This window comes from Branchiostoma belcheri, unplaced genomic scaffold (genome assembly GCF_001625305.1).
Source record: "Branchiostoma belcheri isolate BF01 breed outbred unplaced genomic scaffold, Haploidv18h27 scaffold37, whole genome shotgun sequence".
NCBI classification, from domain to species: domain Eukaryota; kingdom Metazoa; phylum Chordata; class Leptocardii; order Amphioxiformes; family Branchiostomatidae; genus Branchiostoma; species Branchiostoma belcheri.
Genome location: NW_017803987.1, coordinates 2,393,167 through 2,417,799, shown reverse-complemented (window position 1 = coordinate 2,417,799; position 24,633 = coordinate 2,393,167). Strand labels below are relative to the sequence as shown.

The 24,633-nt window shown below is 39.3% G+C and overlaps 2 protein-coding genes across 3 annotated transcripts in view; one reads left to right on the top strand and one right to left on the bottom strand.

The window, feature by feature from the left end:
• Positions 1 to 385: 385 nt before the first annotated feature.
• LOC109476352 (14-3-3 protein zeta-like) lies at positions 386 to 16,500 on the bottom strand. Its single transcript, XM_019777281.1, has 5 exons — positions 15,857 to 16,500; positions 10,822 to 10,945; positions 9,770 to 9,930; positions 7,075 to 7,170; positions 386 to 1,937 (listed from the first exon to the last, which is right to left on the bottom strand). Exons 1-5 carry the CDS (start codon positions 16,154 to 16,156, stop codon positions 1,875 to 1,877), a joined length of 744 nt encoding a protein of 247 aa, XP_019632840.1. The 5' UTR covers positions 16,157 to 16,500; the 3' UTR covers positions 386 to 1,874.
• A 252-nt stretch (positions 16,501 to 16,752) lies between these two features.
• Positions 16,753 to 24,633, top strand: part of LOC109476355 (mRNA turnover protein 4 homolog) — a 12,508-nt gene continuing 4,627 nt past the window's right edge. The window contains exons 1-5 of one of the 2 annotated variants that reach the window (XM_019777284.1): positions 16,755 to 16,863; positions 16,961 to 17,019; positions 22,297 to 22,400; positions 22,912 to 23,061; positions 23,389 to 23,540. In XM_019777284.1, the coding sequence (XP_019632843.1) occupies positions 16,836 to 16,863; positions 16,961 to 17,019; positions 22,297 to 22,400; positions 22,912 to 23,061; positions 23,389 to 23,540 (493 nt within the window). In that variant the 5' untranslated portion in view covers positions 16,755 to 16,835. Of the gene's footprint in view, positions 16,864 to 16,960; positions 17,020 to 22,296; positions 22,401 to 22,911; positions 23,062 to 23,388; positions 23,541 to 24,633 lie in introns of both variants that reach the window. The other variant, XM_019777285.1, reaches the window with a different exon arrangement.

Here is a 24,633-nt window from a genome sequence, read left to right as displayed (position 1 = left end):
TTCAATCCACCACCCCACACTTAACAATTTCTAATGGTGTTTCAAGTAGCATTAGGCCTAGGGAAAGAAATGTTGTTTCCAGTTTCAGTCCTGAAAAAACCTGTTGTGTTGGATTGCTCAACAGTATTTCATCCGATGTACGATGAAAATTTGCTTCTGAGAATCCTTGAAATAGCTTTCCAAAGGGGTTGAAGTTCACATTGAAAATCTACTGGACTAGCCAGCGGACAACCAAAGAAAAGGCTATGGTCGGCATGCTTTTTTTGTAGGTTCGGTCGGGAAACTGTTAACATTTCTTTCCTATGCCGTATCCCCATGCAGAAATACTATAGTATAGATCACCCCTGGAAGGACACCACACAAATCAGAATCAGGAGCCTACTGGTTTCTTTGCAGAGATCACTTTTATGAGAAGCATATCCATTCTAACCAGCGTGTACACACTCCTCTCAGGTGTATATGGATGTACGGTCAAGTTCAACGTGTACAGAATTCACCACAAATTACACCCAATTATAGAAACCATTAGAAATACACTGGAAGGCAAACCATTTAAAATCATCTGGGGTTCCCATGAAAAGAATAGCTGTTTCTTTCTTCATGCTTTGTTACAATTCCTTTGGTTTTTGTTACCAAGTAAACTAATGGGAATTTGTTGGAGGGTCCTTTTTCTTAGCTTGTCTCTCCCATTTACTGGCCATCTTAAATTTTGCAGACAAATGCCCAATTTTTAAGCAATCATCTGGTTGAATAGCTCCGTAAAATTGTTTGGGTAGCTTTCTTTATTCTTAAAATCACACAAAGGAGAGCTGTTAAGGTAAAATTATTTGCGTAGCTATTGGGTGGGGTACCGATTTGTCTGCTACACCTGAGAGAAGACATGTACACACACTACACATTAGATAGAATCACACAAAGCCAGGCTGAAGGATACATTCAGTGATATCTCTTTACTTCTACTTCACAGTACAAGGCCAGTTATAAAATGGGAAGGCATGCAAGCAGGAGAGTGATGAAAACAAGATCAACCGTTTTGCAATGGTCCTTGGTACTTTTGCATTTCATGTACGTCTTTTTTTTGGGTTGGATTTTATTTTTATTGATAATCTAATTGTCACAGCAACCCCACAACACAGCGAAGAGTGGCGAAGTGAGCTGAGTGCAATGCGGGTCAAAGCCAGTAGGAGGAGCTCCATTTGGAAACATGGATCCATTGCGCTACAAGTCTACAACAACAATCAAACCAACAAATTAAAGTGACTCGACTCTACCACCATTTCTATAGGTGAGCGGCTGACTTTTTTACGTACCGCACCCCGCCGAACTACCGAGAATGAAAAAAAAAAACAGCGAATCCTTCCATTCCGGCAAAGGAAATACATACATCCAAGTACTTACTTACTAATTTCTTTTTTTTTTTTCAAGACATTTTTTTTTGGCTACGACAGTTTCATTTGAACATTTCTTCCTGTTGCAAATCTACGTCTACATTTTCCCTGGCGAAGCACAACTGATATACCTTTGTAATTCCCCCAAAGACAACGGACTCACAAATGGTTTAAGTAACGAACGAACATAGAGCAACCTAATCAAAGTTCGCAAATACTCAGCACAATGACAATTAGTTTATACCCCTTTTCACCCCCGTTACACCAGAATATGATAACCATGAACGTTTACTATTTATTCTTCTTCACTTGGCCAAGCCACGACTAGAATCAATGCTACTACTGCTACTACTCACACAATGGGGATGGTGTTTTTTTTCATGAAAAAAATGACGTCTTAATGTTTTTATTGTTCAATTTAGCTAGGGTGGAATTCTCAAGATAATATACTAGTGGTAGGTGCTGACGGTCTCCGTGGACGCTGTTCTACTGCTGTTCCTGCTGTTCCTCTCCGCGGTCGTCGTCACCTGAGGCGTCGGACGTCCACAGCTGAGGGGACAGAAAGAAGGTCATCAGGTCAGAGGTCATCAGGTCAGAGTTCAGAGTTCAACTCAACAGCCATGCAGGAGAGGCGAGAGAGAAAAGAAACAAGTGCACTTCGCTTCAAACATGCATTAACATCAATCGGGACATTTTGATCATCGCATGGAAGCCACAAGGATGTTTGGAAGATAAAATTGGTTCCAGAATTTTTTCTGAATGACTGCATGCAGAGTGGGCAATTTTTGCTTTGCTTCTTTTTGCCCCTTCAGCGTGTGACCTTCCGCTGCACGCAGTACAGAAGCCAGCGCAAGTTTATCGCAAAGATCTCGCTGCAAAGTTCAACAAACAGACACACACGAACATTCACACACAACGTCTACCATCTATGACGTAACCTAGAGTAGTAAAATCACCACAGCCATTGAAGTAATAGTACTGGTATTGCTTTTTATTGCTGGAGAAATTGCACTGTCCAGGTTTACAATGTTCTGTTACAGTAGTTACCTTTGTACAAGTACAGAGGGTAATAATGTAGGAACTGCAGCATTTTTACAAATCCTCCGTTGACCATTGCAAGTCTCCAATACCACAAGGGACCCTGGCTACCCATTGCAACATTCGATGTGTAGAAATACTTTGCTGTATCACGTTGTCTGATGTTGTAGAACTTGAATAGATACAGGAGACTCGCAATGCAAGTCAACACCTGTCTTGGCATCTAGAGTTTCAGTTAGGGATTTCTAACTGACAGAATTCAAACATTTGAATCCAAGATTATGTCTTTGATCTTGGAAAAGATGCAAGATCTCTTGAAAAAGGGAGTTTTTCATGACAAGTGCTGACTTGTGGAGGAGACGATTTGAACCATTTGGCAACTGTACAATTTGAAAAGTGTGCAGCATGTAATGGTATGTAGAGACTAGAGAGCTAAAATCAAAGAATTATGGAGGGAGGGTTGGTATGAAGTGGATAGCAGTTACAACAACTCCTTTGACTCCAAACCTTTTCTCTAGATCTCTTTTCTTTGACCTGTCAATTTTTGCTGGGAAATTTTGTTGTCTTCTTTGAACCCCCTCCTCAACACATAATTCTTAGTGATTGTTAGAAAGTCTTTTTAACAGTACTGTTTCCTATGTGTGTGCCATACAGTGCAGGGCCTTCTTGAAGAGGATATCAGTTACCTTTTCAACAATATACTTCGTCATCTCAAACCTTTCGTTCAATTGCTTCTCCAACAAGTCCCTGTGTAAGGGCTTTTTTCTAATACCACTCTCGTTCATGTTTCTGGTACAATTCACTTTCCGTCTCGAAATTTTAGCTCGCCAAAAATACAGTTATCTGTGAAAGCCTGACCGCACTGAGGCACACTAAATTTTTACTGTAAGAGTCTTACATTAAATTCTATTAGATTTCTTGTAATATATTAACAGGTTCTATGAAAAGAAACCTGGTTGTCTTTTTTTTGTTCCTTTTTTGTAACACTGTTTGACAGATAAGGCAACAAAATATGAAAATAAAAAATATATGATGCATAACAACTTGCAACATTAAACAAAAATTGGCACAAAACTTATTTTTAGGACAAAAAAGGACAATATCTTCTTCCTTTAGAAACAAATTACATTTGTCTTATAGCAGGAAGTTTTAAGTTTAACACAGCTCTTGTTTGACATTAAATGCACATTTTTGGACTTACAAAAACAAAACATTCACCATGTCGGGCAAAAATTTTCACCTATTGCACATTAAACCTCTGGCATGGCGCCATGAACATAAAAATTGCACTGTTTACTATTACAACATTGACAACTGAGATTTTGCTCATGCGGGTATAGCTAAAGCTCAATTTTGGGAAGGCAAAAGGGGAACACAAAGGGAAAATATACAAGCCATGGGCACAGCTGGCAAGGGGATACCTCAATAATTTAACCTCAGGCAAGTTAAGATATCTTTTAGCTGAAAAAAATTGGAAGCCTATCATCTGAGGGTTACAAAAAGGGTAAGATTTTTAAAAATGGCCATAGTTTTTGGAGCGTTTCATTTTCAATTTTCTAGGGAGTAAAAAAGTGTGGTAAAAATTACTTATATCATTTGTGCAGGCTAAAATGACAGAATTCTTCCAAACTGGGTAAGAGTACTGGTTTTAAACCTGACTTCACAAATGGCCCATGTTCGCGTACGTACGTATCTTAACCTGCCGAAGACCGAGCCACTGGCAAACGGCGGAGTAGTAGAGACGAGACTGTGAGGTCCCCCAGGCGGGCTATGCAGGCCACAGCGCGGGAAAACTACGACAGACGAAGGCAACGCGGCGGGACAGTCTGTTCTGACTTCTATGCAGCATGTTTGGTACCACTATGAACATTCAAAACTCCTTTGTGTTACGGTATATCTTTCGGCTTATTTTTGTGACGTTTAGTGTTTTACTGCAAATGATCCTTGAAGAAAATTCTTGTTCCTAGAAGAAACGGTCCAGTCCTTGATGTAACATGTCCACCTTTCTTCCAGTAACACGACCCTTCCTCCAAACGGGACTGAACGTCTAACATACACGACTGGAATGTAAGTCCCTTCACGTACTGTTCTACAATCCGCATACCGCTTTAAACAAAGTCAGACCGGCCCTTTTTTTCCACAAACCCAAAAATTTACAACACCTGAAGTTGTCAAATTATGTGTTTCCTTGTCAAGATCTATTTTGTGAAATTCATCATATAGCTTAAATCTGGACTGACTTTGTTGTAACAGAATTTCCAATGTGAATTTTTTGCTGTGTTCCAATTTCCTTGTTTCTGAGTTTACCCTTTACTCAGGTAAGCACTTTTTCAATGTGTGCTTGAATGGTGGCATAGCACACAATCTGACTTTGGCAACCCAACTTCTCTCAATGACACATCCCCATACAACCTGCCTTCCTCCACAGTAACTGCCAAGCATAGAAAAACTTCCCAAATAAAAATAAAATTTGAAGACAAATTAAAACATACTGCTAACTGGCCAATCATTTCCACTTTTCATTTTTATGTAGGAAAAACATAATTCGTGGTAGTTTCCAGGTTACATGTCCTTTAAAAAAATCCATTTTATGTACCAACCTAAAAAAACTGCCATCTCAAGGTGGATATGGAACATCAAGGACTCTGAAGTTTAGGATTGATTTTTTATCACAATGTGCTATATTTATACATCCAAGGAATTTCTGAAGACTTGCATTGTTTAGTTTTGAGAATTCCAGTTGTGATGAATATGGTAGAGGGAAAATTTCCTGATAGTGGCAAGTGGGATTGTGGGTAAAATGGAACTGTGGGTGAAGTGGGTTCTGTGGTACATGGAATTGTGGGTAAGTCAGATCAGTGTCCAACAGGAATGAGGTCGGGGTTTAGGTTTGTTTGTTTATTTCTTCTTGTTGCTGTTGCTGTTGTTCTTGTTCAAGTCCGCGACCGCCGGTTCCTGTTTCTCTGCGAACACCTTGGTACAAAACAAGAGCTTCGTCCACCATTTCTCCTTCGAGATCAGAAGCAGTCTCTTCTTCTGGGGCTCTGGTTTCCAGTAAGCCACCGCTTTCTGGTGCAGCAGGAACTTCACGTAGGAGAGGACAGATTTAGAACATTCATTCCACTCCACCCTCGGGTTTTCACAGGTTAATTTTAAAGTACTGACTCCCAATGGATTCTATTAGCGTGCATGGGGTTCTCAGTGATAAACTGGATTGAATATTAAGTGTTCTGCATAGGAGAGGACAGGTTAAAAGCACTGAATCCATGCCGACCTCAGGTTTTCACAGGTTAACTTCAACTACACAGATCAACTTGGAAATTCTCAAAGCGTGCATGGGGTTCTCAAAACAATGAACTGTTTGGGTTAAACGTCTAATGTTCTACATAGGAGAGGACAGGTTTGGTTTAAATAGGTTAATTTTATGGATGGACTTTCAATGAGGGTGCATGGGGTTTTCAAAGACAACTGTTTGGGTTAAACATAAAAAAGCTCTTGAATTTCTTGGCAAGATATTTTATTCTAGTCACCATGCAGTGCACTGAGAGACATTTTGGTGCTTTTTTTATTCACATTTCCATTTGAGAATGCTATTCAGAACTTTCAAACAAGGTATCATGCAGCATTTCTGTGATATTTGTATGTTGTATGCCCTTTTCCCTGTCTTTTGTATTACTGTGCCATTTTGTATCCCTTGTATGTTAAGTAAGTCTGGGAATAAATGACTTGGTAATTCATTTACATCCTTGTGGCTGCCTTAAATAATTTGTTTCGAAAAACACAATTTTAACACACTTGTTACCACTCAAATCCTTACCACTTAAACACAAACACGAGCATAAATGATTGGGAAAATATCATTGTACCAATTACTGAACCAGAAAGGTGCATTCACACCACACTTATTCGTCCATTCAACTCACGTATTCATAATCTATTTAGTTCAAAAGACATTCAATTCTAGTCCAACCTCATACAAGCACTAACTCACCCACCATTCAGCACTTAAGCTAGCGAAATGATTAGGTTTCCAACATAAATGAGTTTTGGCCAATGACAATGGAGTAGCCATTGTGTACTTTAAATTCATAATCAGTCCGGATGTGGATGCAATTCTACAAGTCAAAGCAAAATGTTGTCAAGTGGCCTCAAGTTTTGCCCTCTTAAGCTAGAAGCCACTGAAAGCTTTCACTCTTTTGAAATGATACTTCATGTAGGTACAATACCCCCAAAAAGTTTTGACATTCATAATTTTTTCTGACATGGTTTTCCTTTTCATATTAGACAAGCCAAATTGAGTATTGAAGATGTCCAAATGGCCTTAGTTTCTGTCCATAGTTACCGAAAGAATTTGTCATTTTTTGCTGATTAAATTCTAGAGAACTGTAGTGCAGGTAAAATTTGCCTGGTGTGGGTAGCTTTCAATGTTACCTGCAGTTAATGCAGGTGTACAGAATAGAGGATTTTGAGCCCTGGACCTGATCTTCTTAGCCTATACCAGGCTTTGGTAAGCTGTATTCTTTAGCAGACCAACTCCCTGACATGTTATCTACCTGGCCAATCTAGTCTTTTCGACCGCTTCCCGAAGCCTGGTAGAGGCTAAGATTTTCTATCACTACCCTGAATTCTTCCATCACTACCCACTTACCGTGAGGTTGTCTCTGAGCAGCTGCATGATAAGAGTGCTGTCTTTGTACGAATCTTCATTCAACGTGTCCAGCTCTGCAATTGCATCATCGAATGCCTGTGGAGAGGCGGAACCTGTATTAGTCTCTACAACTATTCCTTCTTTTTATAAATACACTGTATCTTACAACATTAACGAATGCCTGATAGCATAGTTTTCGTAGCAGGCATTCAGATCTATATAAAATATTAACTGCTACAAGCTGTGTTCCTTCAAAAACTTTTAGTACAATGTTAACTTGTCAAGAAAAGCAATTGTCAAAAATTTTACAACAGGCACGCACTGTGAAAAAGTACTTTCCATTGGCTAGTTCGAGTATGAGATTGCGAATTTTTTTTGCCAATGCAAAGACTAGAATAAACACAGCAATTTTTTTCCTTTGTTTGTACTTAGCATTTATACAGTGGGCATTATAGTATCTGGAGAGGAGCACAGCTTGCTACAGCATAACAACTGTTTCCAAGATGCCATAGTTAACAAGATAACAAGCAATGATGCATATACTAGTATTTCTTCCTCAAAATGTTGCCATAATATTTCTGCATTTTGAATCATAACATCACAAGACTCATAGATCTTTAAACAAGCAAATTGTGATAATATGTCAAGATCAATACAAGCAGGTTGCTGTTGGAAAAAAATAAATTAGTTCAAATTTGCCAGGCAATCTGTGCAAAAGCTGTACCTGTTTAAAAATTTACAGTAACACAAATTCCGCACAAGCATTCACCATTACAAAATAATAAATTAGCATAGCAGCAACAATCCATAATACATTGAACTGTTCAGCCATTAGTTGATTTAAGTACAAAGCATATCAGAGAATACATTCATTAATTATTACTTATTCTGAGCACAGCAAATTTTCAAGAAGCAATATTTCCACGGATTTCCATTAAAAGACCTCAGATTTGGTAGCCTTTCTTAGGAATTGTTCTTTTTTTTCAGTTATCAGTTCTTGTAAGGAACGGCCAAGTGCCTTTTTTGGAACATTTCTTATATAATCTGAGGTCTTGTTTCGTGGTACTTGTGGAATGTATCATCACAATTCATCTCAACAAATACACTTTTTGTGCTAGAAAGAGAAGAACTTCATTCAATACAAAAACATAAAACCTTCCAGTACCAAATGTACTGTATTTCTACCCACAAGAAACACATGTTGGCAGTTCATTCCATCTGTTTTTTCCAGTACAGATACAAGTCAGTATCACGTGTCTCCTTGTACTATAGTATCAGCTCCAGGTTTTGCTTGGGGGCAAGGGGGAGGGGGGCGAAAGGACATGCTTGTTTAAATGAGCTTGCCGCAAATCTTGTGGGGAAGTAGGTAGGCAAACTCAGAATCGAGCCAGCGGCAAAAAACCAGACAAAGTGCAAACTGCTGCCTTGTCCACCTGGTCCAAACTCGCCGGGTACTCTCGGATGTAGCGGGTGGAGTTAAAGAGAAAGTAGCGGTGAAAAGAAAAGACGAAAAGAAAATGTTTTCGTGGATGAAAGACCATCAGTTTAGGTGTGGACAACACAACTTGCACTGTGTAGGATTAATTCGTCAGAGGAGCCGAAACGCAGGTTAGTAGTACGATGCGGAAGCAAGCATACGATCAGAGAAAGAGAGAGGAGATCCGTGGTTGGTTGGTGGCGGTGGGTGGGCGGAGTATAAGCATCAGCGACTTGTTGAGGTAGTAGCAGTAGTGTAAAGTGGAATGAATAGGTAGGTACGAGTAAAGATGTCAACAGCGAAGGAGTGCTGTTAGGAGTTGCACAGAGGTTTGTGCAACAAACGGTGCAGAAGTATAACATAATGGATCATAGCAACCCAGGTACCACATCTCCCTACAATTTCCATTCGTTACTTTTCCTTAAATTCTGGTACAAATCTGCTGGATTTTGGCACTGCCTCTGGTTATTCATTTCTTTATCTTTTCTCCACAAATTTGCCTGTAACTATCAGTGCTACTTGCCATTTTTTCTAATACGTTGTTACTTCTACTTTTACTAAAACTACATTAACTGCAATTATCACCGCAAAGTCTTTTATGTTACACAAAGTCTGAGAATTGGTTCATCTTGATAAAACAACTTGAGTGTGAACTAAGAAGCATGTATTTTTTGCTGAAGCTACAATGAAGTGGCTCTTTTGGCACATTCAGTCTTTGCAAATTGTTTTCACGTAGTTGTAAAATGTTAGATTGTTACTCTTCTGTTACCGCAACCCATGCAAACTTCTGCAACTTTTTAAAAAATCTTTCCTACGTCACTGTACAGATGCTTCCTTTTTCTACTCGGGGGAACTGAGTTGGTGTTTTTTCTCTTCTCTCTGCCCTTTTTTCAGGCAGGCATGGCACGTGGGTTGCTATCTCTGAGACAGGATCTGGAAAGAGGAGAAGAGAGATCCCACACAACCGTACCTGTTTGGCGAGATGACAGGCCTTGTCGGGAGCATTTAGAATTTCATAGTAAAACACCGAGAAGTTCAGGGCCAAACCAAGGCGGATGGGGTGGGTAGGCTGCAAGTCAGTCTTACTGATATCAAACGCTGACTGGTAAGCAGTTTGTGACTCGCGAACTACTTCTGTGAAGAAAGATGTAAGACAGGTGAGTGTGTGTACAGACATAGAGACGTGTGGGCCTTAGCGCCTAAGGGTGGAACATGTACCTTTTTGGCCAATTTGCAGGCTTGTTGAGGGTTCTCTACGATCTCATAGAAGAAAACAGAAAAGTTTAACGCCAGGCCAAGTCGGATGGGGTGTGTCGAACTCAACTCACTTGCTGCGTTTTCAGCATCCTCGTATGCTGACTTCGAATCCTTTACTACATCTGTGGTGAACATAGAGTAAAGGCTTGATGTTTACCTGGCATGTTGTGCCAGCAATGGTACAAAGAACAAAAGCAAAACAAAACAAACAAAACAACTGTTTACTCCACAAACAAGTTACTGTCACATTACAAACAAGGGTTGTTCTTTACAATACATTGACTGGATACTGTACATAAATTGTAACAATTGGTTTTAGTTGTGCTTTTGGCGAACATCTAAAAACTGCACATAGTACAGATTTGGAAAGAGGAGCCTGAAATGTAACTTTTCTTTCAATGGAAAAAACATGTACTTGGTTATATACTAGGGATTGAATATTGAATGTAATAATAGTCACTAAGCTTTCTATTATTTCTCTTAATCGTATCCCTGAAAAACAGATATAAGAAGCTATAAAAATTATGTCAACTTTTACCCTACGATCCATAGTTTTCAATATTTCTGTGAGTTCTCTAATGACTGTCAGAAAAGAAGAAAACCCCCTGAAATTTGCCAAATGCAATCATTTCACGGTGCACAGAATTGTCAATTTAATCATCAAATGAATAATCAGCATTCCTTACTTAGAAAAATTATATAACAGCTAAATAGGGTTTCAATATCCTGTATATCACACACAAATGCTGTCTAGCTGTTACTGTTTTGTGGACCATTGAGAATACATGCGTCATTACCACATGCAGCCAATAGACAATTTACTGCTTAATAATGAATTCGCCGCTCTTTTTCATTTCCGGTCTTTCCGCTTGACTATTAACATCCACAGTGCATTAAGCACTTCTATACCGTACGTGACATGCAATTCTAGGCAAATGAACGAAACCCGCGGGACGAATACGATTAAAATTTGTCGTTTAGTTCGTTAAGAATGCGAGAAAACGAGGACTGACCATCTCTTTTCGTTCCGGAGGCAACTTCTGCCAGATACCGGTAGTAGTCTCCCTTCATCTTCAGATAGAAAACTTTGCTCTCTGCCGAGTCAGCCCTGGGAATCAGGTGTTTGTCAAGCAGGCCCTGAAAAACACAACAAACAGGTCGTTAAATGTTATGTTATTTCAATCAAAATTTGCAACCCCAAAATCAGTAAAACGGTGGAAATTAAGAGTTTTCCGGTGAAACAACAGGTATATGTTCACAGGTGCAAGAAGCTCACTGAGAAAAAATGCCACAAAAATATGACAAATACTTCATAATCTACAGTAACCAGCAACTTGTAAATTATCTGAACACCTGAATTTGTGACATGGTGAAAATGTTCACTAGTGTTATGAGGTCACTGTAAGAAAATGTGACAATAGCAATCATGAAAATACCACAAATATTTCACAAGTTTACAGTAGCTTAGAACGCCAACTAACTGACAAGAAAGAATGGTCAAAATTCCAACAGCACTACAAAAATCCCCTATCCCTCGTCCTCAACTCTTAAACATGACAGCCACACTGGAAAGAACATTCTTTAGCAAAATTAACCACTAAATGGCTAGAAACTATTTGGGTAGACCAGGCTACAATACAGCCTCGCCTTTTAAGGACGTTCACCTCTGTGTGTATGTGTGTCATGTTAAGTTTCTCGGCAAACATCAGGCTTCTGTTGAACCAACAAACTATCAACCTACTGACAGACTCTTGGCCTAATTCTGGGACATAAGCCTAGTTTTGCTACTCTATAAAAACTGCTTCAGTATAAAAACCTGTATTTCTTGCTTGGGCATCCAAGTCATTAGTTAATTAATCTCATGAATGTTAATCATGCTAATCAGCCAATCATGTTGATGAAGTCAATCTGCAAATTAAAACAAATGAAGTGCAAATTCTTAAAGGGAAATGCTACATACTAGTCTAGCCTTCGATGGGAGTTTGCCACTGTTAAGGCCTACTGAATAAATCAAGGAAGAAAATGAACTCATCCCACGATCCCTTGCAATACACACTGCATAAATCATCAGGAAAATATTGATCTTTCTACGACAATAAAAATCCAAGGGAATACGCCTCTAGTCCAGAAGTCTTTTTACACAACTGATAGTGATAAAAGCTACGTCTCATGTATACTGACTTTAAATGTTACAAAAATTAAGACCCCGAGATTGTAGTTACTCCGAACCAAATGTTTACTGCTTTTATTGTCTCATAAATCTATCAGTAGTATTCAGTACTGAAAATCCTTCAGAGTATCACCCGGTTTACACGGCGACAAAATCCGTGCGTACGAAAATGGCGTACGCAAATTTCGTACGAAACTTGCGTACGCAAAGGTTTTCCCTCCGTGTAAACAGGTCCCAATTTGCGTACGCAAGTTTCGTACGAAATTTTCGTACGCCACCTCTAGAGGTGGCGTACGATCGCCCAGCGGGGAGTTTTTATGACTTTTCGTGCCTCCGGGCGTCGTGTAAACAGGACTGATCGTACGCACGCACTTCCCTGATGCAGGATGTCAGGGGTCATATGCAAATTCCCTATATTTTTCACATTTTTCACAGTATTTTGATCACATTTGATTGTTTGGATATTGGTAAGCCTGTTTACCATTCACTGGCCATGGAGGGACGCAATAGCGCGAGGAGACTCGCTGCTTGATCGGTCTCTGGAGCAACGACCGAATCAAAAACAAGATGAACACGGTGAAGAGAAAGGAGGCATACGAGGAAATCGCGCGGGGGATGAGGGAACAGGGATACTAGTAGCAGGACGCTGAAACAGGGAAGAAAGAAGAAAATCAGCGACCTGATGTACACGTAGGCAGAAGGACAACAACAACCGTAGTGGGAGGGGGGAGAAGTAACTGGGAGTACTTCGATCTCCTTGACGGCTTCTTGGGGGCCGCCATGCCACCGAACCGGTGTTCCCGGCGCAGCGGGAGTCCCCAGCGGTCCCGCTCGCTGCGTGTAAACAGAAACGAACGTACGCTCGCGTGCGTACGCAATTTTCGTACGCACGGAATTTGTCGCCGTGTAAACCGGGTGTATGTGGCCACAATTCTCGGTAGGGGGGGAAAGAGGCATTTAAGGTTGTGCTTGATATCACATGCATGTGGTGTGATGTGTTAGCAATATAGAAGAAATATTTCAAAGGATAAAAACATCCGAGTATGATACAAATCATCCCAGTAATGTCTATTATCTTGCTAAGATCTCACCACTTTGCCACAGATTTTTTCACCATTGAAACTGCCACTGGCAAAAAAGACCTGATTTTCCTGATAGCATTATACGTATTGCCCATATTTGGAAGTCAGACGACACTAAAACATACTCATCTAATTATCCTTCCAACCATCAATGCTACTGACTACAGTAAAAGGTAACAACTTACAATGTCATGCTAATCATTTGATCTATAACATTAACTCTGGCCTCTGGAAGGGCTTACTCGTAGCAATACTGAAATATACTGAGTATCGAAATCTCCAGCAAAAAGTACTTCACATGATCATATATTCACACAGATAGTGTGAATGGCTTTGGAAAGCTTTTAGTCACTCCTGCAAGTACCAACTTTCTGACATACTGTAATACATTAAAGGCTTAAGTCCATATTAGTCATGTTTATCTGAAGCATTTAAATTTGCACCTTCATGCACAGTATCTGTGTATGACCACAGGTGAAACTACTACCACCTGACTTAAGAGGTCATCATTATTCATTAGTATTTCAAACCACGTGAGCCACATTTCAAGCCAAACATACTTATTACAATGTCTACCCCCATGACTAAAATGATAGGTTAGAACACAGCTGCCACTTATGTCAAAACGCTGTGGTGTAAGAAGATTCCAACTTGTTCTGTACTGACATGAGTCACATGTGTGTGAGAAGGGGGGAGGGGGGTCAGTGCACCTGCTTCAGAAAAGCAGTCGGTTGCCAACAGACAGCAACGATCGTTATGCCACAGGGCAATCTCATTACAGTCTCCATTATGCAACCCCGTCTCCATTCTCGAAACTTCACCTGCCCCCAGGCTTTCCTTCCTTCCCTTGTGGGGTATCTGATTAATAATTCAGACATTTTTTTCTCTCTTTCTTCCCAGTTCACAAACGGAAGATCTAGCAGTGACAAACAGTCGACCCCTTTGCTAGCCATGCCTACTTGTCAAACCTGATTTGTGTGAACTAATTTGTTCATGTATGATAACGACACCTATCTGCATGCTTCACTGGACTCAAACATGCACATCTTTGAACATTTCAAACAAAAAATCAGTACAACCTAGTGCTAGCATCAGCTGTTACCTGGCTTTTAAAATAATGAATTCTCATGCATTTTGTAATTACCGAAACTGGGCTGGAGAAATATTAATTGCCCTTAATTAGCTTTGCACGGGAGATGTAAAAAAAAAGCTCTGTATCCCATGGGAGGCCCAAATCTGATAATACAGGGTGAGCCTTCTAACAACATGCAAAGTAAAACATCAGACAACCTGGTCATGGGAATACTGTCCTTGAATCACCTGCTTAAGCATGCTACATTACAGGGCAACTCAACGTACATACAGACACCATGTGACAACCATCCACAGATTTCTGCCTAATAAAACGTCTTCTATTGATTATGCTTAACGATCTGTCACCATAAAAAAATCAATTCCTCTACTCTCGCTGTTTCTGACAGATAATATCATGCGAAAAAAACTAATAGCTGAATATTAAAATACTGACACAGACCTTCAGTGACTCATCATATAGAGTCACCCCCAAAATAGGATGTGAGATATTTTGAAATTACACTGCATTTTAGAGTAAAAATTTACCCTGTCTTAACCCCAACAATCTTCAGAAATCTTTCAGAATTTTCCCAAGAAAATGTAGTAAAGGACTAGGATCTTACACTTTTTGGGAAGGGGTGCTTTTTCTACAGGGAGGGGAACCACACATACCTTTCTTTCAGTTTCAGTTTCAAACAAAACAGGTCAAAATTTAAAAACTGAGTCTCTACAGGTTTCAACAGGAAGATTTCTTGAAATATGATGTTATCTAGCTTCTGTGGTTTTGAATTGGGACAGAAAAATGTCAAATCGTGGGCCGCTCCCGACCCCTCCCGCCATGGGCCGCTCCATCTGGGCACGAGTTAGGTGGGTGCAGGATGATGTCACCCTTTTGTGTTCCGCCTCTCCTTCCTACAAATCGCTTCCGCATCCTGACAAAAACATTCCAAACATTCCAGAGAAAATACACAAACCCTTCCAAAACGAACCCGCGCGCCGTAAGGGGCGTCCCAGAGGTTAAAACTGAAGGTGAATCCTGGGCGCGAAGCCTTTGAAAGCTGATCCCCTCCCTCTGTTGACCCAGAAAATGTAACCGTCCTACCGAAAATTAGGGTGGGGCTCCCTCCTTTCGAAGGCGACTTCCTCGTCACACCTCCCCAGTCGTCAGAAAACACAACACGGCGACGTTTGTTTGTTTATAACATGCCAGGCTTGTGGAAATTTAGCTTTCTACTTGGATATTTGCCCCAAAGAATCTGGCAGTAACCTGTGTAAGGTCGGGGACCAGCGCAACGGTCGCTAGCGCTGTCCGCCATTTTGAACATCATGTGCCGTATGCATGCGGCAAACGTACTACACGATTTTTACCCCCTTTATCTGACGATCTCTCCCCAAACCACCATCTTTTACCCGCCTATAACCCCACCAAGCTCTAAATAACCACTCAAGATAAAACTTTCTCTGTCGTTTCTTGTGATTCTGAGGAAAAATAGTCTTGTGTAACATGAAATATCGTACCAAAGCATGACGTCGGAGCAGTCTCCTTGACTCCGCCTCCATATCCTTACAGCACTGTTTTATAATATTCTACGATGATCGTCAGATTTTCTTGCAAATAACATACACTAGCGTACCAATCTACATTAATCTGTAAGATTTTAAACCATGGATTGTGTCAAAAACGTGCAGTAGAGACGGAACATGTTGGGTGTGTGTACTCACCAGTACATCCTGACATATCTCCTCAAGCTCTGCCTCCACCTTTGCACGGTACTCCTTGGCCATCTTGAGTTTGTTTTCGGACCCTTCGGTCTTCCCCTCGATGGAACTGATGACCCTCCAGGATGACCGCCGGGCGCCCACGACGTTCTTGTAGGCCACTGACAGCAGGTTCCTCTCCTCGTTGCTGAGCACTGAGTCCGTAATTTCGGTCACCGACTTCATCGCCTGGGCCATGTCATCGTAACGTTCGGCCTGCTCCGCCAGCTTGGCCCGCTGCACCAGTTCGTCCTTATCCGCCATGGTCTGCAGGTGGATATTTTAGTGGAGGAGAGAATTTGACGGAGAAAATTGGGCCCAAAAAGGTCGAAAACCGTTGGAACCAAAATCCAACAAATTCTTCCTCGATCAGGAGAAATGGCGGACTACTCTGGACTGAGTACGCTCAATTAAACATTGGTATCTATCCGCCAATGTGACTGTTTCCAATAATTATAATCTCAGACTACAGCAAATCGTGCACTTTTTCATGAATCTATTAACACGGAATGTTTTACAAAATATGTATAATTTTTTCGATAATTCTTGACGTTTGAATAGAAATTTGGACTATAGTGCCATAGCGGAAGCTTATTTGATCACTGATGGCGGTGATGTGGTTAAGATTCCGAAGAGCCGAGTACGGGGATTCCCACCGGCCTTCGCAGGGGTCAGGATGACGTCAGCGTTGCCATGGAAATTTATTGGTTCCGAGGAAGGAATGATGTCATACTTGTTTACGACCAACAAGAAAACAAGTTTCTAATACCTATGAAACTTTTTCTGCACTTTTAAAAACTACTTAGAAACGAATAGGATGATTTGGATGTAAAAAATACATTTTTGTTTTATTTTAAAATTTTTCATGACGTAATTTCACCTCTGACACAAAACGACCCGCAGGTCATTGCGCATGGCAAACTAGTTCAAAGATTTTGCAATCATGCCGAAGTCGAAACGTGACAAGAAAAGTAAGTTTTTGCAAGCTATTTTGACATTCTATGGCGGATCTTCCATTTTTTTCTGCATGATCTTATGATTTGACATATTTTTAATGTTATCCCCCAGTTTCGTTGACGTCAACGCGGAAGAAGGGTCTGGAACTGAAGAGGAATTTGGTGGATCAGGTACATGTTGGCACACGTGTTGTACTACTGTAACCATGCTGTAACATAGACTTTCGAAGGTTTGACAACTTGCAAAAACGAAGGGGGCTCTAACTTAAGAAGATTATTTTCCGTTACCAGTTGTTGTTTGGTTGATCTGTAAACAAGTTAAGTCAGAAAGATCTGAATACTTTTTCTCTAATACTTTATGTGTTTATGCCTTTTACGATTTTTAATAGGACCCCTAGCGGCTACCTTTGGAAGTGCATATGTTTATATTGTGATGTTCATTTTTTTAGAAAGTAGCACTTTAATTACAGTTTTTGAAATTTTTATACCATATGACTGCATGTATAGACCATATTATACTTGTCACATGTTCAAATAATTTATGCTAGAAAAAATATAATTTTTCAAAAAATTAAAATACAATTGTTTAAATATTTTGTATCATGACACTATCTTTACTGGAAACGTTATATGTTTGTTTGCCTCCAACAGTACTAGTAGCTTATCAGGCAAATGCATACTACCGGCAGCATATGGCAAGACTTCAAGTGACATGTATTGGGTCTTTCATGCCAACTATTGCTACTGCTCGCCACACAATACATGTCAATCTTACCGTATCCTCTTAATGCTTTTGTGGTGTTGGTGTATTATCTATAATGTACATACAATAAATGCTTCCAAAAATGCTTCCAGTGCAAAAGCTATTGTACTTTTCACTGTCATATGGGAGAACTAAGTATATTCAATCAATCAATCAATCAACCAACCTTAATTCAAATCAACCTTACAGTGCAATTGTGGTTACGAGAATTAGGTTACTACGTTTTGAAAATTCATAAAATCAACTGTGTTTTTGATTTTGAACATAGCTTTGCAGCGTTCCACTCATTGAGAGACCTGCCCGCCGAGCTAAAGTAATCATATTTCTTGCCAATATGGCAGGGGAATACCAGGCCACAAGGCCCAAATCGAATGACAGATCACCCCTGACTGTTATATATTGATTATATATTCAGAGGGAATTCTTGGTAATTCTGATTCATTCTCCTATTCATCAAAGAAAACCTTTCTGAATTTGAACACTGCATTTTTTTCCCTACTGTTAGAATTCAATTGAAGAGCGTAATATATTTTGCTTGTGACAAATAATGTATTTCTAAATATTCTATCTATTTCACATTGAATATCATTTGTATGACTCAAGAAAAATTAATGGAAAGAGTTAGTGCAACGTTCAGCAAGGAATGTCAAAGTCACTTTTACGGGTTGAGAAAAATGGCGATCACTCCAAAAAGGAACTGGCCTTTCCAAGTATAGAGTGTGCTGTGATACTTTTAAGGATGAACAGACAACGAAAGGGAAAGTTCAGGCATCCAAGTTTTCACTTGTCAAGCATTTATACCCCCAACACCCCAAATAAACAATATCATTATTTCATTGATACGTAACAAATTTAAATAACCTATAATTTATGCATATGCTAAAAGATTTAGTGTACTATACTATTTGCGTAGATTAGAAGAATTGAAATTGTCTCATGCATTTACTTTAAGCATTTTCATATATGTGTTGCAATAATGAATATTGTACTTTGAAAGTCCTTATATTTAGGCAGAAGTATTCGCGTCCAAACTCACCCATTTTACTCGTATTCTCCGCACCTTTCGTGGTTTGGTACTGTAATGGTCTGTACCGTAGGTCGCGTCCGATACGCAGCCACATAGCTCCGCCATTTGCCAGTGTGTGTGTCCGCTCTCGTCGCTTAGTCTTGTCTGGTTTGGCCTGGACTCAGCGTGCATATATCCCACCCAGATATGTATACTGTATATGGTATATGGTGACCCACGTATGGTGGTATCAGTATCACACAGGAAGTTAGGAAATAAAAGGATATAGGGTCTTAGCTTGTTTGATATGATAATTTATTCAAAGATAGCACACACAGTGTCTTTTAGTTTCTGCTGACATAACTTCGTATCAGAGGCATTCTTAAAGCTCATGACTATTCCATTTTTAAAATCTTTTGTAGGGAAGTACTGGTATTTATTTTTTTCAGGAAATCTATCTGATATTAATGAAATAATTGACATTTACTGCCATTTCTTAGCACATTTTTTTCATCATTTCATATCTGAAGCATTTAGATAGCCCAAAACAAGCTATGGGAGGAGTCACTTTATTTTTTGGTACCACCAATAAATAGCTAGAACCAGTCTATGATACAAAACAAGCTACCGTTTTCCGTCAGTGACATCACATTTTTGCCTCACAGATATCAGTATGCTATGGGATAGGGTTGATTCTACGTACTACATGAAAGAATGACCAGAAAATTGACCTTGAAAATCAAGTTTGACTGCCCTTGAATCACTTTGGGTGCCTTTACTAGGTAAAAGGTTCAGTGGAGTTTCTTACACATAGCAGGGTCGAGATGCCATACTTGTTAATTATGTATGCCGTAATGACGTAATGGCTTTTTGTCAGTACATATTAATGTAACACCAGTTTCTTCCAGCCCAGTACATGTTATCCTATTGTGAATGTGTACTAAAATTATGTTACTGACAACACGTTTCTTTTTTTTTTACCTTTAATGTGCTAAGGTAGCTCTTTTCCTGTGTAGAAAGACCATGGCTCAATCCGTCCCTTTTTTTGGAAAATAAAGCCACATACATGTACCCCCTTTGGTTTCTACATGTTAACAACAAGTCAGTGGTATGTATGTATGTACTGTAAATCACTACCGGTATTTTTCTGCAGTACTTTTATATTCATGGTTTTTGTGGTCACTTCTATACCGTGAACTTATCATTACTGTGAACAAATAATTTGCCGACTTTCTTAAGCTCTACCCGCCACCGCAAACATACTAGTAGTTCTGCAAACATGTCCATTTTTCTCAGACCTTTGCTTCTGCAAACATAAAGTGATTTACAGTATGTTTCATAACCATGTGTTGTTGACATGTCAAATTTGCTATCAGGATAAAAACATTAAAGGTATTGTTATTTATCATAATGATCTAAATCTTCCAACCTGCTATATTTAAAATTTTCCTACAGTTTTCAGGTGGGTATTTCAAGCCTTGGGCACTCTCTTGCTTACAAATATTATTCATATCATCTTGGTCCATTATAGAGACCCCTTTTAATTTGTAGGTAGGAATTTTGATAGCTTGCAATATTGTAGAAGGAAAACTGTGTTTTTCAAGCCCTGTAAGTGTATTGACTTCCAAGTACTTGGGAAGTGGTCCAGACTTCAAAACAGGAATTTTTTTGTTTCAGTCACTGAAAATAATTTTTGATAATAGCCTGTAACTGTAAGGCAGTCATAAAAATTATTTTTACTTCAGATTTTTTTATCTGTAAGCACATTCAGTGTTAAAATAAAATTCGAAAACAGTCTGCATTTTGCAGAGACATTTTTAATATTATAGCAGAAGAAAAATTAAGCAACCTGCAGTTTTGCAGACTGAAAAAAAAAATCAGGCTAGCGGCTCAATGGTGTTAGCCTGACCGGATCTGTGGATTGGCCAGTTTTGCCCAGATATGCCACTGATGCAAACAACATATCTTGCGTCACGTGTAATTATGCTTGTACTGTATATTTGCAGAAAATATTTCTAAATTGCAGAACCAAATTTTGACATTCTGTAACATTGCAAAACACTGACTAATAGTAATAAAAGTATTTCTAACACAGATATTGTTATCTAGACACACTCCACTAAAATTGATAAAATCATGGTTATACATAAGGTAACATAATTTGATTTTTCCAAAATATCGAAAACAATCGTACATAAAATGGTAATACAGTGTCATGTATTTCTTTTCAACTTTGAGGAAAACATCTAAATCATCTATACGGTCAGTAAAGAAGATTTTACGCAATGTCCCCAAAGTGATTTTCTTACAGTACATTTACACGTTGTTTAGGGGGCCTTGCCCACAATGTACGTCATTCTGCTCGCCTGTTGCCATGGCAACACCGTAACCATGACAACCCCCTGCTATTAGCAGGTGCTCTACAGGAAGCGGCCCAGGGGAGATGGAAATACGGTGTAGCCGGATTATTAGCGAATCCCCCGGGCACGGAAGTCCACTTTGATGCCGCATGCGAAAGCAGGAACATCACAAGCAGGGCTCGAAATACATGAGTCCAATATACAGCTTACAATCTGCATGTGGTTTTGCCCGTGAAAATAATCTGAACTTGCAATTTTGCATGTTGAACATATGATTATGTATGTTGTACTTGTATTTATTATGATGTAATTAGGACTCCAGGAAGATTAGTATGCAACTGTTGTTTTTACGAATGGAGTTCCTGATACTCTAGTAATAGACATAAACATCAACATAAACATTGGGCAGTGTTCTCTTCAGACTGTGGAAAAACAGCTATGGCAGCATCGCTACACTCATTTTGTCATTGTCATTTAAAATGTAAGGTGTTTCCTCTTTTCCCTGCCAATGATTTTTCTAATTATATAATCTAAATTTGTCAGGTTTGCAGGCATGCGCTTCCATTTTGCTTGCAGATTTTTTAACTTGCATGTCAACTTTTTGCCATTATACGATTTTGTATGTCACCAAAAAAAAAAGTATTTCAAGCCCTGACAATGGACCGAAAATATAGTTGTATCGCCTTCGCTGGAAAAACCCACCAGCAATTTTCAGAGAAGATTATCAAGTTTGCGGAAAAGAATCACCAGCAACTTGTGAATGATAAGATCGAAGGATATAGTCTCAATATTGTCGCAGAAAGCGTTCGGGAACAACCTTATTATTATATAGATAGCATACTGGTACAGAATCGTAGAAATAAATTGTACCCAAAATTGGCAAAAACGAAATACAGGTGTTTGCAGTAATCTGTTCATCCATAACATAATTGTTAATGAGACTGCAATATATTCATGCAATTACATGTAGTTTTTTCAGCTATACATTTTGTACACCGAAGAAATTTCAATAATCAAAGCAATTTTTTAAATGTTTCTTCTTACAGTATATACTGTACATGTATGTAACAGTTATAGTAAATGACTCCTTTCTTTTCAGGCTTTGTAACAGATAGTTCTTCATATAAGCTGAAAGCTTACTACGTATTTATACTATCTTGAGAAATGTATTTCAACTTCATAGCATAAGTCTGTTATGTTTATGGAGTTAGGTAGCAGGGAAGAGGCTAAAGTCCACGTTAATAAATGTAGATATAGTGGTATATTTTTTGTGCTCATAGTCATAAGCATTTCTTCTTTTTTATCTTTATTATCTTCAGATCCGAGAATGTGTGGACCAGTACGCACGTATCTTCACGTTTTCTGTGGAGAACATGAGAAACAGCAAGCTGAAGGAAGTACGCACTATTTGGAAACATAGCAGGTATGATGTTTTTTTGCTTCTTTTATTAGGATTTCCTAATAAGAACATGCATGCCAGGAAAACTTATTGGTGGTACATGTATGAGTGGTTATTACAAACTCTGCTATCTGACAATTTCTCAGAATTTATCCAGTCGCCTTTTATGTAAGGTTATATTACAGTTTCTACAAGCAAAGCGTTTTGTTTTACCCACAGTTTCATGGGGGCAGCCATCTTGAAATTTGGGTGCAGCGGACATCAGCAGAACATACTGCGTGACCAATTTGCATGTGGATGTTGGCCATCTTGCATGAGAACATTGCCTGTTGCAGATGCCATCTTTTCCAACATAACATTTGGAAACTACAGCGGGACTAAACTTATGTTCCGAATACAACCTTATATGAGACGTTCTTCTAAAGTGCTATGCACAATACATTACAGGTTTCGCGCAGGTGCAGCGCAGGTGCAGCCATCTTGAAGTAACCAGTGCAGTCATCTTTTAAAAACATTTTGTCTTGTTTTATTGCAGGTTCTTTTTCGGTAAGAACAAAGTGATGTCAGTAGCGCTAGGACGAGGGCCGGAAGACGAGTATCGGGAAAACTTACACAAAGTCAGCCTGAGACTGCGAGGGCAGACAGGGATGTTTTTTACCAACAAAACTAAAGAAGAAGTTGTAGAGTAAGTCTGCTTGTTTGTTTATTTGAGCCTTTGTTTATTCAAGAAATCTCCAATAAGCCTTCTGTATGTTGACTCAACCCTATCTGATATCTGTGAGGTGAAAATGTGATGCCACTGACAAAAAATGGTTGTATGTTTGTATTATAGGCTGGTTCTAGCTGTTCTAGGTATTTATGGGTAGTACATGTATCTCGGAGAGCATAACTTGTTTATGGGCTATTTCAAACATTTCAAGTATCAAATGTGCAGATTTCCTCATCCAGAATATTTTTTTGTTTTGAATATTGAACTCTGAGAAGGCTAATTGCGGTTAATATCTGGTTGCAGCTGGTTTGCCCAGTACCAGTTGAAGGATTTTGCGCGGTCGGGTAACAAGGCCGTCTCAACGGTGGTCCTGTTCGAGGGACCCTTACCTCAGTTCTCACATTCCATGGAACCACAGCTGAGGCAGCTGGGATTGCCGACCAAGCTGGAACGGGGTAAGATTCTCAATTTATCTGCTGCCATGTTGGTGTCCCAATTTGCATATTTAAATGAATCGTAGCCCAGTCTTAGTGTTATCACACATACATACATTTGTACATACATACATACATCTGTATTTGCATGCTGCTGCATTTCTAAAACAAGCTGCTAGAGGGCCTAAACTAATGTCACTTCTTCTGGAGCAAAAGAGCTATCTAGCATCCAAAATTTGTGACTCTAGCTTGTCCAGATCATGAGATATCAAAACCAGAAGTTCCATTGCAGTACCATTACAAGCTGCGAGGGGGACCAAAATTGAATCATTTCTTGGTTTCATCAAGACCTACCCATGTACCAAGTTTCATGACAATCCACCCAACGCTTCTTGAGTTATCATGCTTAACCACATACATATATACATACAAACATACATACATACATACATACATTCATACATACATACACATACCCACACAAACACTGGTGAAAACATAACCTTCTAGGCAAAGGTAACAATTGTGCAGACTTCAGTTTGTCATGTATAACGTGTGAGGTGCACATGCATTGTATTGTTACACAATCTAAATGAACCCAAACATAATAGCAAATTCTATACAGCAGAAGTGCTTGTTAGTTCTCATGTGCTCTTGCAAAATATGGAAAGATTTGCGACTGTAAACTTTCTTGGCAAATAAGTAGACAATTTTGGCTATTATGAAGGACCCCCACTGTACTTGTAGCTGTTATCCCACCGTTTTTTGCGTTGTTGAAATCAAATCTTCAGCTTGTTTTGCCCTATTGACTGGCAAAAAGCGATTTGGCACAGTATGTTGTTGTTGCAGCAAATTGCAATTTCATTTAGTAGAACATATTTTTATATTTTCTAGCAGAATTTCAAATTTTCTATGTTGTTTGGGGAGACTATTGTAAGATGTCTTGCCATTATATGCCCTGCAATGACTTTATCCCACCAAGAGAGAACACTGTATATAATCTTAGGAAGAACAGCAATCAGTTTAAGCTCCCATTAAGCCGATCGGACAGACACAAAAACTCCTTCATTGTGAGAGCCGTAAAAGACTTGTGATGTGTATTAGACATGTATAT